Source organism: Sesamum indicum, linkage group LG4 (assembly GCF_026168435.1).
Source record: "Sesamum indicum cultivar Baizhima isolate 11 linkage group LG4, ASM2616843v1, whole genome shotgun sequence".
NCBI lineage: Eukaryota > Viridiplantae > Streptophyta > Magnoliopsida > Lamiales > Pedaliaceae > Sesamum > Sesamum indicum.
Window position 1 is genome coordinate 1085839 of NC_142660.1, and position 13000 is coordinate 1098838.

The following is a 13000-nucleotide window of genomic DNA, read 5'->3' on the forward strand; positions in this document are numbered from 1 at the left end:
AAATACACCTTAAGTGTCCCTCACTCTTTAATTCTTTGAAACTTGGAGGCATCTTCATCCATCCAGAGGTCCACAAATTTGATATCAATCTTCTCAATCTCTTATTAAATTTTGAGGGTTTCTTTTATTTGGTTTTATTGCAATTAAATATACTTGTGGGGGCCTTTTTAATTTTTTAAAATGGTGAGGCTTTTGTTTCTTAAGTTGAAAACTTTATGCACACCAACCATCATTTCATATGATTATTATCCTTTGCTATAATCACTCTTATTGCATTATTGCTTCCTTTTTGGTTGGCATAATTAGTCATCTATTTGGAACCTATATTCCATTCATCGCTCAGAATAATATTTTTCTGATGTAATCATCACAATCTGAAATATAATTTCAAGAAAGTGGGATAATTTGGGGGGTTGTGGCTTAAATCATCAAGGTTAAGAGGGTACCCTACAAATTGATTGAAAATGAAATTTATTAGGTCCAAGTCACATGACAAAAAATCCAATGCACCTAAGGACATAAATTGAACATATTAATATGAATAAATTAAAAATAATGGTGGTTGGTAATTAGGATGGTGAGGTTGGCAATTGGGTTCACAGGACAAAGTGCATAAAGATGTATTATCATGTGATATATATATATATATATGTATATGTATAAGAGTAGAACCCTAACACTAACCTATATTCATATGCCACCCGTGTGAATGAAGCCATTATTTATTGCATTACACCTTCAATAGCAACCCTATCCGCATCTTATCTTATTCTACAACTTGAGTTTTCATAACCTTTTTCCAATTATTTAAAAAAAAATTGGTATTAATTGTTGTTCTAGTTTAATACTAGGTGCTATTAGATATAGTTATTTGATATTAATAATATATATATATAATTGTTATAGTTACCCATAATTATTATATATAGATATTTGATATTGATGATTGTAATCGACATACTCAAAAAGTAATAATTCATCGCCTTTGTTTCAAAAAAAAATTTTAATTTTAATTTTATTTTTGTTGATGTTCGTTTGTTTTAATAGTAATTTTTCTGAAGTTGTATGTTCGATTTAAAATAATTTATTGTATTGAATTAATTTTTGATATGTTGATTTACGTAGTTAATTAGTTGTTTCTCTTTAAAAGAAAAAGTAAAAAAGAATATGAAAGACTATAAAATTAAGTGATGAAATTAAAACTATCATTGGTCATATGGATCAAATCACAAGAATTTTATTTTGTCACTATAATGATTTTTATAATTTTAATAGTGATAATATATTTAAGCAAATGGTGTCATCATTAATTCTAGTTAGTGACGAAAACAATGGTTCATAAAAATTAAAAGGGAAAAGTATTATTTTAGTCCGCTAAGTATGTCTAATTTTAATTTTAGTCCGATAATTATGTCCATTTTTGTTTAGGTCCAGTAACTTACGAAATTGCTTACTTTTAGTCCCTTTTAGTCCCTCTAGCAAATTGCTATATTAATTAAAATAATTCAATCAAGTTTAGTATATAATACAGCAAAAGCTGCATGTCAATTCATTATTGGTTACTCTTCATGCAATTTTACAGGCTTGCAAGAAACATGTATCTGGCTGTATAAATATCACCCTATACACACACACGTGTGTGTATGTGTATGTGTATACATATAGATATTGTGATCTGTGCACTTCAAGAATCACCCTACATGAGAGGTTTGTTCGGTTTTACATATAACTTCATCTTATAAGGTTTTGGCTAGTGATCAATTCATTTCAGACGTAATTTTTAACAATATGATCGTCTAGTAAAAGGACATAGATGAGACCAAAATCATAGAACAAGAATAAACTGAATGTGAAATTAACGTACTAATATAGATCGGAGCTGCGAGCTGGGGCCAGCGCCGAGAATATTGATCTCTCGATACTCGATGACAATCTGAATGAGAGAGAACCGATGAGAGAGAGGCAAAAAACAAGAGCTATGATTTGTTTGGGAAACCAACAGATAGTCTGTGTTTGGCTGTCGATTCTTGATACTTCATTTAGATTTTTTTTTATTTTTTATTTTTTCAAACATATGTTTTTTCGGGCTCTTTTTGCGAGATTGAGGATATCTTGTAATTATGTACTTTTATGATAGGATTATCGGGCTTTACAAATTGTAAAGTGACTAACTGTAATTTCAAACTATTAAAAATGTATTTATAATCATGACAACTCTTACATAATTAAATGCAACTTAACCTAAATTAAATTGGTTCCTCTTCTTGCATTTTTACAGTCCTGCAAGAAATATTTTGCTGTAAAACAAAAAAACAAAACAAAAAAAAATCCACACACACGTACACGTGTGTGTACATGTGCAGATATATATATATATATATATATTGTGGAGCGCAAGAATTGAAGTGGGGCGGGTTTCGATTTTCCTTGTTCCATTCGTCTCCATCTACGCCCTCCTTTTTTATTTTTTTCAATTTTGATTTTTTTATATATATAAAAATATCAACTGATATTCTCTCAATTATTGTTTTTTTTTTTGTTTCTTGACCAAATTAATACATATGTATGTATATACTGTTTACTTTCCTGTGAATAGTAATTTACTTTCCTGTGATATTGCAAATGAATAAATTACTCGTATGAAAAAAAAAATAGCAATTTGCCCTGCTATACTGTTTAAAATGAAACAATTTATCTTCATGTCTAAAGAGGTAAAATTATTTTATTTTAAAAAATAAAGAGTAATAAATTATTATATTTTAAAAATATAAGGATGTAAATTGTTAATTTTTAGTAGTTTTGAGCAATGAATATTCAACTCATTTAAATTGGAGTGGGTTTGGGGTGCATTATTACATCATGTGTTTTAATTACTGAAATTGCAATGCTTGTCCACATTGTAATGGGAGGAGGCAATGTCAATGCTAAGTTTGTCTTAATAGAAGAGCTATCAGCCAATGCATTTTGGGTGGTTGCTTATCTTCTTCTAAAGTCCACTCATCAAAAGGCTTAGGATCCCTATCTTTCTCATCCCCACAACATCATATGCATACACACTTTCAATGAACTCTATCAATCAGATGAAGACACCTGGAATTCATTATTTCAGTCGGTGGTTTTGTCTTCTTCTTACAATGCTTGAATTTTGTGATGAATACGCAATCATGATGCTCTAATAGAGACCATCACCAAAATAATAATATATATATATATCATAAATGTAATTCTAATTTTTAAATATTAAAGAATTATAATTAATCATCATTCCAATAAATCTAACGATTTTCTCTTTTCAAATTCAGATCCCCCGTACTCATTCAAATGAGTGAACGAGTTCGATTCCATTTTTCTTATTTTTTTATATATGTAAATAGGCAGAGAAAGTAGGTACAATATAATATTATTCAATTTCAATCATAACTACTGACCGTACAATAGCCGTATTATTGTCGTCATGTATTTTTGTTAAGCATAATTATATTTAAACCCCTGATATATAATTTATTTACACAAATCATCACTATCTTTAAATAATTACATATACACCCATAAAAAAACATCAATATAATCACCCCTATTATTTAAAAAATATTAATATACAAAATACAATAATAATTTATATAAATAAATCATAAACGAGAGAGTTAAATATAAATTTTTCTTTTCTTTACAAGAACAAAGAGGTAAAAGGAGGGAAGCTTCTAGGGAATGTGGGGGGTGGGGTTGGCAACAGTGAACAATTTCCAACTCAAACAATTAATATTAAACTTAGCATAAATTGGGTATGATTAATTATCAATTAATAATAATTAATTAGATTTTCTGGGATAATTCCTTCCACTAATCTCAAAAAATAAGCACAGCTTGTCTGCCACTGCATTAAATTAGCATGAAGTGAAAGTCAATCAACACTCCCCACTTTTTGTCACCCTTAAAAAACTGCCCAATATCAGAATTGGGACTTGCAAATTAACACCAATTATTTCTTTATTTAATTTTGTTTAGGAGGGAAAGTTTGATTTGAATTTGATTAGAGTATAATTGTTTATTTTTTATTGGTCAACTTAAACTATTCATAAAAATGATAATTTAATTACGTTTCGACTTTGATTTATTTATACGGTGTACATTTCAAGATAAGTGATAAAAAGAAAAAATAATTAATTAATCGATCGTGTCTTACTAACTTCTCATATAAAAACTAGCACTTGCAGAATAAAGTTATCTACTGATGCAAAATCATGACCCCGACTCATATCCGTCTCAAAATTATTTTGCGCATCATCAAATAAATAGATTTATTTATAAAATAAATACATCTTCACGCGCGTTAATACATATGATGAGAGGCATTCTTAGCCTTATAATGATGGTTTGGTCAAAATATGATTTGTTGAACTGCAATGAGTCAGTAGTAAGTCAATCAAAGATAAATATAAATTTTTTTACTAATATTAGCAAATTTCATAAATTTTTACTTGTTGGGGATCTATTTATTATACGAAAACAAACATTATGAGTACTAAATGTAATCTTTCAAATTACAAGAGATTTACATGTAATTAAACAAAATCTCAAAAAAAATGCCAGAAGGGTACTCGTTATAATTTTTTATACATCGTCCATTCTCTTTTTTTTTTTTTTTTTCGTTTTTTCCTTGACCTAGTTGCCTTGAGTATGAAGGTAACTACTAACTAGGGTCTGCTTACTTCAATTAGCAAAAGTGAAAAGGGTGATAAATTAATCACAAAATATTTTTGGTCCAATAAAATAGAAAATGTCGTATTTTTAATTCCACATTATGTGGAATTAACATTTTTTATCTCATAAAAAAATTAAAAAAATATGTAAATATAATTCTAAAGTCTAAGAGAATTGATTCCACGTTATTAGTGCATTAGACCATATTCGTAATATTTTTATTTTTATTTTTTGGTGGGGGGGGGGGGGTGCGGGGGGGTATAATTGTCATCACGGGTGAAACTGGAAAGGGGAGAAACGCGGAAGGAAAGCAGCAGCAGCAGCACGTGGAGTGAATGAATGCGCTCTCTCTCTCTCTCGGCGCATAGTTGCTTCACATTACCTCCGTGACTTATGCCTACTACTTTTATTTATTACATCAACAACTTTAATTAATTATTATTATTATTATTATATAAGTCTAATAGAAATAAGGGCCACCCAGAAATAGGCCGACGGCTGCCCAACTGTGTTTAATTTTATTATATATTTGTCTTAAATTAATTTATTACTGATTTATAATATGTCAAATAATTTTTTTATGATCGAATTATCCTCATATGTCTTCACGCATTAGTGCATGTAATGAGATATTTTTTCACCGTTATAAGAGTAGTTCAGTTTGAAAAAAATTATTTGACCTGTAATACGTTATTAATAAGTCAATCAGAGGTAGATATCATTTTTCATTCAGTTGTTTTGTTAATATCGACAAATTTATTGAATTTTGACTAATGAAGGACTTATTTGTTATGTGAAAATAAATCTCAAAAATACTAAATGTAATTTTTTATATCACAAAAAATTTACGCGTAATTACATCAAATTTTAGGAAAGATGAATGTAATTATTCTTATTAAAAAAACATATTTATTATGTGTTTTATTAGAGTGAGAGGTGCATGGCAATTAACTGGTGACAGGCGGTAGTGAATGCTCTGTGAAAGCTCACAGGCAGCACATGTGGCAGAACCAATTTTGCCCCTAATAAACCTTCGGTAATCGCGGACTTGATTTGACTGTCAGTTATTCAAGATGACAGATGGCCACTGACACAAACTGGTCTTTTTGGTTTAGAAATATACAACAAGAAGAAAACTTCACCTTTTCTTCATCTAAATAAATTGGAAATCTAATTATTACAAGATGAAAGGGAGGGCAAAGAGAAATTTAAATTTAACAAAGTGAAAAACAAAAAGAGAACAATTTGGAAACTTATATAACCAAAACTTGGTTTTTTTTTTTTTATTACAACTGTGGTATGAACAAATCCTATAAAACCAACAAAAATTACTTTAATACCCTTTTCCAGGATCATTGTTGTTCTTTCACCTCTAGCAATCACTATAAACTGTAGAATCTATAGGGAATGAACATATATGCCTCATTACCATAGAATTCACATCCAAATTACTATTGCCCCGCCTAATCACCGTGTGGTTCTTGGTGAACAAATGACGACCCAATTTTGAGTTTGACCCGCCCGCTGAATTCAAGTCGGGTACTGTCTCACCCGACACTATCAAGTTCACATTCTTTAGTATGAAGTCGTTTCCAACGAGTTGGTTGAAAAGACCCGACTCGCTAACCGCATTCCTCTTCTTGTGCTGCATGGATGCTCGGACGATATCCGTCAGCATTGCGTTTGATAATCTCCGAACCCCTCTTGACCCGCCCATTATAATACCCGGGTGGACTGTCTTTTGCCGGGTTGGCTGATTTTTATCCGAGTTTCTCTTCACATGCTTGCCGGACGTTGTTGATTGGGTCAGGAGGACTGACTCGGGGCTCTGACTCCTAACCCGACCGAGTGGGTCACCCAGAAGCAACATTTCCTTTAAGTCCACTAACATTACGTGCTTAAAGTTCCTTCTGACCCGACCCAATAACATCGGGTAACAAGCCCATCTTCTTAAACTCATCGGAACATGATCCAAGAACCCGGATAAAGAATTCTCCGGGTCAAGCTCCTCCACATCAAAACCCACCACCGAGCCGTAACTCGGATGAGTCGACTCAGCTCCACCGTCCTCGCTGAGATTGGCTCGAATTCGTCTGCCCCAGATTGGTTCTCCACTTTCTTTCTCTTTCTTACTCGGTTTCACGAACTGGGTCGGGTCAAAACCATCCGGAGAGTGAGAACTGTTACCCGATTTCTCACTGTACTCCGCTAAGAGCTTCAAGAACGAGTCGTTCTCTTGAAGAATCGCATTGTCAAAGTCAGCGATTTTCGATGGGAAAATGAAGAGAAGATCGGATCTTGAAGCGAGGCTAGACCTGTAAAAGAGTCTGAGGAAAAGCTTCAACTCGTGTAGAGAGAGGGAGTCAAGTGCATGAGCCACAACGAGGTCGCTCATTGCTCTGGTGCCTCTTCTGTACAGAGTCCCCATTCCCTGCAATGCGTGCGACAAATTGGAAGGTGAAGAGGAAAATTCTTGGGGTCTGGAAGAGAGCTGCCGTCTGGGGACAGCGTAGAGGCGGCGGGCGGCGGTGGTGGAGGAGGGCAGAGTGGAGAGTGTGAAGAGGAGAAGGGTGGTGAAGAGGAGGAGCAAGCAAATGGAGATTGTGGATTGGGCTTTGTGGAGGAGATTGGTTGAATTTGTACGCATGAGAGGTGAAGATGAGAGATTGAAATTGTTGGGCTTTTTGGTGCTGGTTTGGTGTTGATGGTGGTTATGGTCTTCCTCAGGGAAGAAAACTAAGAGGAATCCCGTTCCCCACCCATCGCCGCCGCCGCTGCTGCCTTTGCTCTTGGCTGTGAATCCCATTCCCATCTCTCTCTCTCTCTCTTGCGCACAAAAACACACACTCACTAGCACACAGAGACGAAAAAGATTCAATCTTTAGTACTTAGGATTCTTCTCTCATGAGCTTCGCTTTCTGAATGGCTCCAGCTTCTTCTTCTTCTTCTCTCTCTTCAGTAGCTTTCCTTTTCTCTCTCTCTCTCTCTCTCTCTCTCTCTCTCTCTCTCTCTCCAATCTACATATATTTATTTGCACACATATGAGCGAAGGTGAGGTTCGTATATCAAACAACTTCCGTGGTAATTAAGAAGTGGTACTGTTGTTGTTCATCTTCTATTCTATCTTACGTTAATATAAGAAAGGTGGAGGGAGTGAGAGACAAAATTGCAATTTCCATCCTAAAATATAAAAACGTTTCTAATATTACTCTACACTTTTTGAAATACTAAATATTTATCTTATATTTTAAAAAAAAAATATTGCAAAATTACTTTCTCTATTGTAATATTAATCTCACACTAAACTCAGTCCCACATTTAGAAAAAATTATAAAATTAGTCTCAAGAGTTGCAAAATTACTGTTAAAAATTGTAATTTTTTTTATGAATTGGACTAATTTTGCAATATTTTTTTAAGGATAAACTAATTTTAGTTATTTTAAGAAATATAAAATTAATATTATAAACTATTCTATATTTTAGGATCAAAATTGCAATTTTTTGTGGAGTGGGAACTTTTCTTAAAGAGAAAGCGCGAATGGGAATAAAGTGCTTTTAGTGATTTGACTTGGGTAACAACTAGTCTAATATTTAATCAAACTTGCATTGATATTGTAAATGGTAAATCTGAATTTCTAACTCAAATCGAATTTAATTTAATTTGAATTAGTTACATATTAAGTATAATATATTTTATTATAATATTTATTTATTATTTAAAAAAATAATTAATTATATGATAAATTTATTATATTTATTGTATAATTAATTTGATTTGACCAAATTTAATTGAGTAACAATGCTTCAGGATAAATCGCTTTCCACACCAAAGTTTTCAATTTACTCTATAAAAATAATCTAAAAACTATTTTACTTTCTCACTCTACATACAGCTTTTTTTTTTCAATGCCATTTTCAAACTAATTTTTTTATTAAAAAAAAGTCATCAAGATTTGATATAAATATACTTTACAAGATAATCTAACTTAAGATATTAATATTAAATATTTTTCTTTTTTAGTAACTTAAACTTTTTAAATTATGCAGTCTTTTTCATATGGTATCAGAGCCCGATCAATTAAGAAATTTTCAGTTCGACTTTTATTACCACTCATTCATTAAAAAAAAAAAAATTAAGTACACTGTTTGCAATTGAGAAGAGCGTAGTGGTTGTTTAACAAAATGTTATAATAAATATTAATTTGAAAAAAAGCACGAAAATTAAGTTCAATAATAATAACTAGTAAAAAATGCACATTAGATGAGTGTGCAAATATAATAATATTTTTATTAAACTAATAATTTATTATCAAAATACAATTGACTAAAATAAAATAAAGAGAATAAATGGATGAAAGAAAATTCATATGTAAAGAAAATAAAATTATGAAGGAATGGGATAATAAATGGTGAGAAGTAGTTACTTGAATATGTAAAATAGAAAAACAAAATAAAAATAAAAAATAAAATAAAAATGACATATATAGACACGAAAACTACATCTAGGTCTAGCACATCTGAGGTTTGCTCCTGACTAACAAATAAGTCATTTTGTTAGTCAAAATTCACTGAATTTGCTGATATTAATAATAACCAATTTTTTCACTAAACTATACTTGTAATGTTGAAGATATACCTCCCCACATGCATTAGCGCGTGGAGACTTATGAGGGTAAATTTTTTTATCATAAAAAGATTTATTTGACATGCAATAAGTCAATTGGGGGTAAAATATAGATTTTTTTTTTAATTTTTTGTAATTATAAACAAGTTCGGTGAATTTTGACTAATGAAAAAACTTATTAATTAGTCAGAAGCAAACTTTAGGGGTGTTAGATATAATTTTTCAAACTATAGGGGTCTACGTGAAATTACATCAAACCTCATGACAGGTGAGTGTAATTATCCTTAATAATAATAATTATTATTATTATTATGATATTTCAATATTTTGAAGAACTTCCATCCTCAAAGCAACAAAAATTGAAAAATAACAAATCCCCCCCCCCCCCTATTTTTTTTTTTTCCTTCACTGAAAATTAAAATTTTAAAAAAAAACGAAAAAAGAAAGAAATTAATGCAAAAAGTCGACAAGCGCCTGTGAAAAATAAATGCCTTGAGCGGATCGAGCTGTAATATGAAATTGGGGTGTATTTGCAGCGTCGGTGGTAGGCGGTAGGTGGTGGGCAGTGGCAGGACTCGAGAATAATGCAATTGGGGCTAAAGGTACAACCTGCTTATGCGTGAACTTTCCTCCTTATAATTGCCTGCTGCTTTTGGGCTTTTCCCCTCTCATATGTGTCGTAATATTAGGCTTCTAAATAAATGGGCCATGCTAAAAACAATTGTACTTCCTCTTTTTTCCAATTTTTAAAATTTAACTATAGTAACTATGTACCATTGACTAGGATTTCTAAAGTACTTATAAGGGAATAATTTAGAATTAAATTAAATGATATGATATAAATATTCAATTGTTGGTTTCATTTTAATTTATGATATTATTTATTTTTAATAAATTGTAATTTGTAGTTTACTTTTTTATTAGGTATCAGTTTAATAATAAAAAGTAAAATTAAATTAAATTATAAATTAAAAGTACGATTACATACAATATGCACATGGATGTGGTATCAATATGTAATACAAATGTATAATAGAACATCTTTTATCAAATATATACCGCCGATGAATGTCTGTTGATCTCTTTATTCTTGAGGAGGTTTAGTCTTTTTAGACCAATCAATATAATGACGATAAACTTCAGTTTTTATTGTCAAATCATATAACGTTGGATGTGAAGTTTGACTCAACATATTATACTTATGCCCCTTTAATTGTCTTAAGGTGGGGGATCAATAGTTCGAGCGCTGGTCCGACAATCGGTTATATCATCCTCATTAGGCGAAGAAGAAAGACTTAGACATCATATAAGTTTGAAGGGTCTCTTTTCTTTTAACATGTCTTTTTAGAACAACAACGTAAAATTTTCACTAAAATGAAGTGTTGAAACTGACAAGTACATTACATTAAAACACTTAACATCATCTGAACTACAATAAATACTCATCTACCAAACTTAAATATATTGAACTGATAACTAATTATTAGGGTGCATTAATATATATAAATAATCACACAAACCTAACATGGCACGGGGTATCCATAATGCTGCAAAGACTTTTAGTGCGGGCATCTTTCTCCCAAGATATGCGGTAAAGATAGAACAGAGAAGCTGAGTTATCATTAACCGTGGACTATTATAGCATCATGTGACATGTGGTACTATGTTTTGTGGATTTGACTGAGGAATAGTTTTGAAATTCTTCATGAAACATGTGCCAACATTCTAAGCATGTCTTGCTCTTGATCAACCCTTCTGCCTATACATTACTTCCTATTTATCCACCCATTGATGTCTTAATTATTATGGATTGGTCAACACAAGTATATTGATTCAAATAAGAGATTTAGATCGTCTGTAAAGTAATTTAAGTTAAGTATTTTGAAACTTGAGAATAAAAAAAGATTATTGAACTCACTGGGTAGCCCCCATCAAAGGTTTTTCGATGGTTAAATTAATTCGAAAAATCAAAATGAAAGCTTGTCAACTAATTTGAAAATAATAAAATATGACGTACCCTGTCCAAAATGGCTATGGAGTATTTATACGTTACATGCTCATACTATGATTCCATGTGACATGATCTCGAGATCTCCAGTGCAAAGTGATCCAACGGTCTCGACTTCGGGTCGGATCGATAAAAAGTGCATGGATTTTTACCCTGTACGGATGTTTTACCTTTATTAAGGATATTTTAGTATTTTAATGTTAGGTCTAATATATACCCGTCGTATACATAAATATCCAAACGTCCAACTCTTATCTATTTCTTTAGAGATTTGATAAGAGGAAAGTGATGTGCAAGTCCTAACCATGTAATAAAGCTGGCCCCATATGCAAAGATCTTGAATTATTGCAGTTTTCTTACTAGTGTTTGATTGTTCTGTAATGGAAGGACAATGTCCATCCCCACCCCTACCCCCACCCTGGACTTGACCTTCTTACATATGTACTAACGTTATAATTGAGTAAAAAACAGCTCGTTTTCTGTCGGTAGAACGCGTAAAAACTACTATTCACATCGTCTATTACATATTTATATCCCATTTTTTTGTTATACTTTAACTATACACTTTACCTACATAAAAATTTTTCTTTAAATATACTGTTTTATGATAAAATATCCAAATTTATAAATTATAGGATATAAAGACCACCTTAAATAAATCAACGAAAGTGATGTAACAACAACGGCAAGCGTTAAAAGCCGTTTCAATATATATTATTAGACTTTCGATTATTTAAATATCTGAATTTGATCTGATCGAATTTAAGTTAATTAATGTGTGTATTGTTATGTTTTTGCTATATGTATAGTGTATAATTTTTTAAAAAAATAAATCGGTCAATTATAATAAAAAAATATATAATAGTTAATTTTTATGTGAACCAAATTATAAAGAAAGAAAAAGGGCAGGAGACATAAGGAAGTGACCAAAAAAGTTCAATTCTTTTACACTAATAATTAGTATGAGTGGATTGAATTTAATGAAAAGAGAAAGTGACTCATTTTGCTTTTTTTGAAATTTAATGAGTTTCAAATTTTATAAGCTCCACTAATTTAATTTTGGTTTGGGCCATGCCAGGGGAAGAAAGCCCATTGATATTTCTTGTGGTTTTATGGCCCATATATTAGTGGGCTGGACTTTACCGATTCATTTGGGCCTTGCTACTAAGTGCCACTAGGAAAAAGAAAATGACAATTTGCTACAATTTTAATAGTTATGGACTAAAAATCATAGTAAATTATAGAAATTTATGTGTAATTATCAAATCTAAAAAAAAACGAGTGTAATTATCCCTGGATTTAAGATTACATGACTTATATTTATTATGTGATAGTGATGCCCCTTCGAATGTTTACCTTAAAAGCCCAATGCAAGGAACTGGGGCCTTTAGTCTAACAAGCATAGCTCGATCAACCCACGAGTCATTCTAGCCACAATATTTTTACTAATTAGGTGGGTCTAAGAAAAAAACCCATTTCAACGAGCCTAGTTATCATACAACAGTGTGAGTACATCATATATGTGAGTGACACATTAAGATATATTATAGAGAAAAATCTCTAAATAAATCTAAAATGTATGGTTGGAATTGACTATTTAGTCAACAAATAACTGCATTGTTATATACTCGGGTTGATTGGACAATGCTTGATTAAACGGTCATACC

At 31.3% G+C, this 13000-nt stretch overlaps 1 protein-coding gene across 1 annotated transcript; it reads right to left on the reverse strand.

Annotated features, from left to right (window-relative positions):
• Positions 1-5937: 5937 nt before the first annotated feature.
• On the reverse strand, positions 5938-7790 carry LOC105159824 (uncharacterized). The gene has a single exon (XM_011077025.3). It carries the CDS (start codon positions 7511-7513, stop codon positions 6074-6076), a length of 1440 nt encoding a protein of 479 aa, XP_011075327.2. The 5' UTR covers positions 7514-7790; the 3' UTR covers positions 5938-6073.
• Positions 7791-13000: the final 5210 nt, after the last annotated feature.

Coding starts and splice junctions, on each gene's coding strand:
- LOC105159824 (XM_011077025.3), bottom strand. CDS start 7,513: ATGGGAATGGGATTCACAGCCAAGAGCAAAGGCAGCAGCGGCGGCGGC.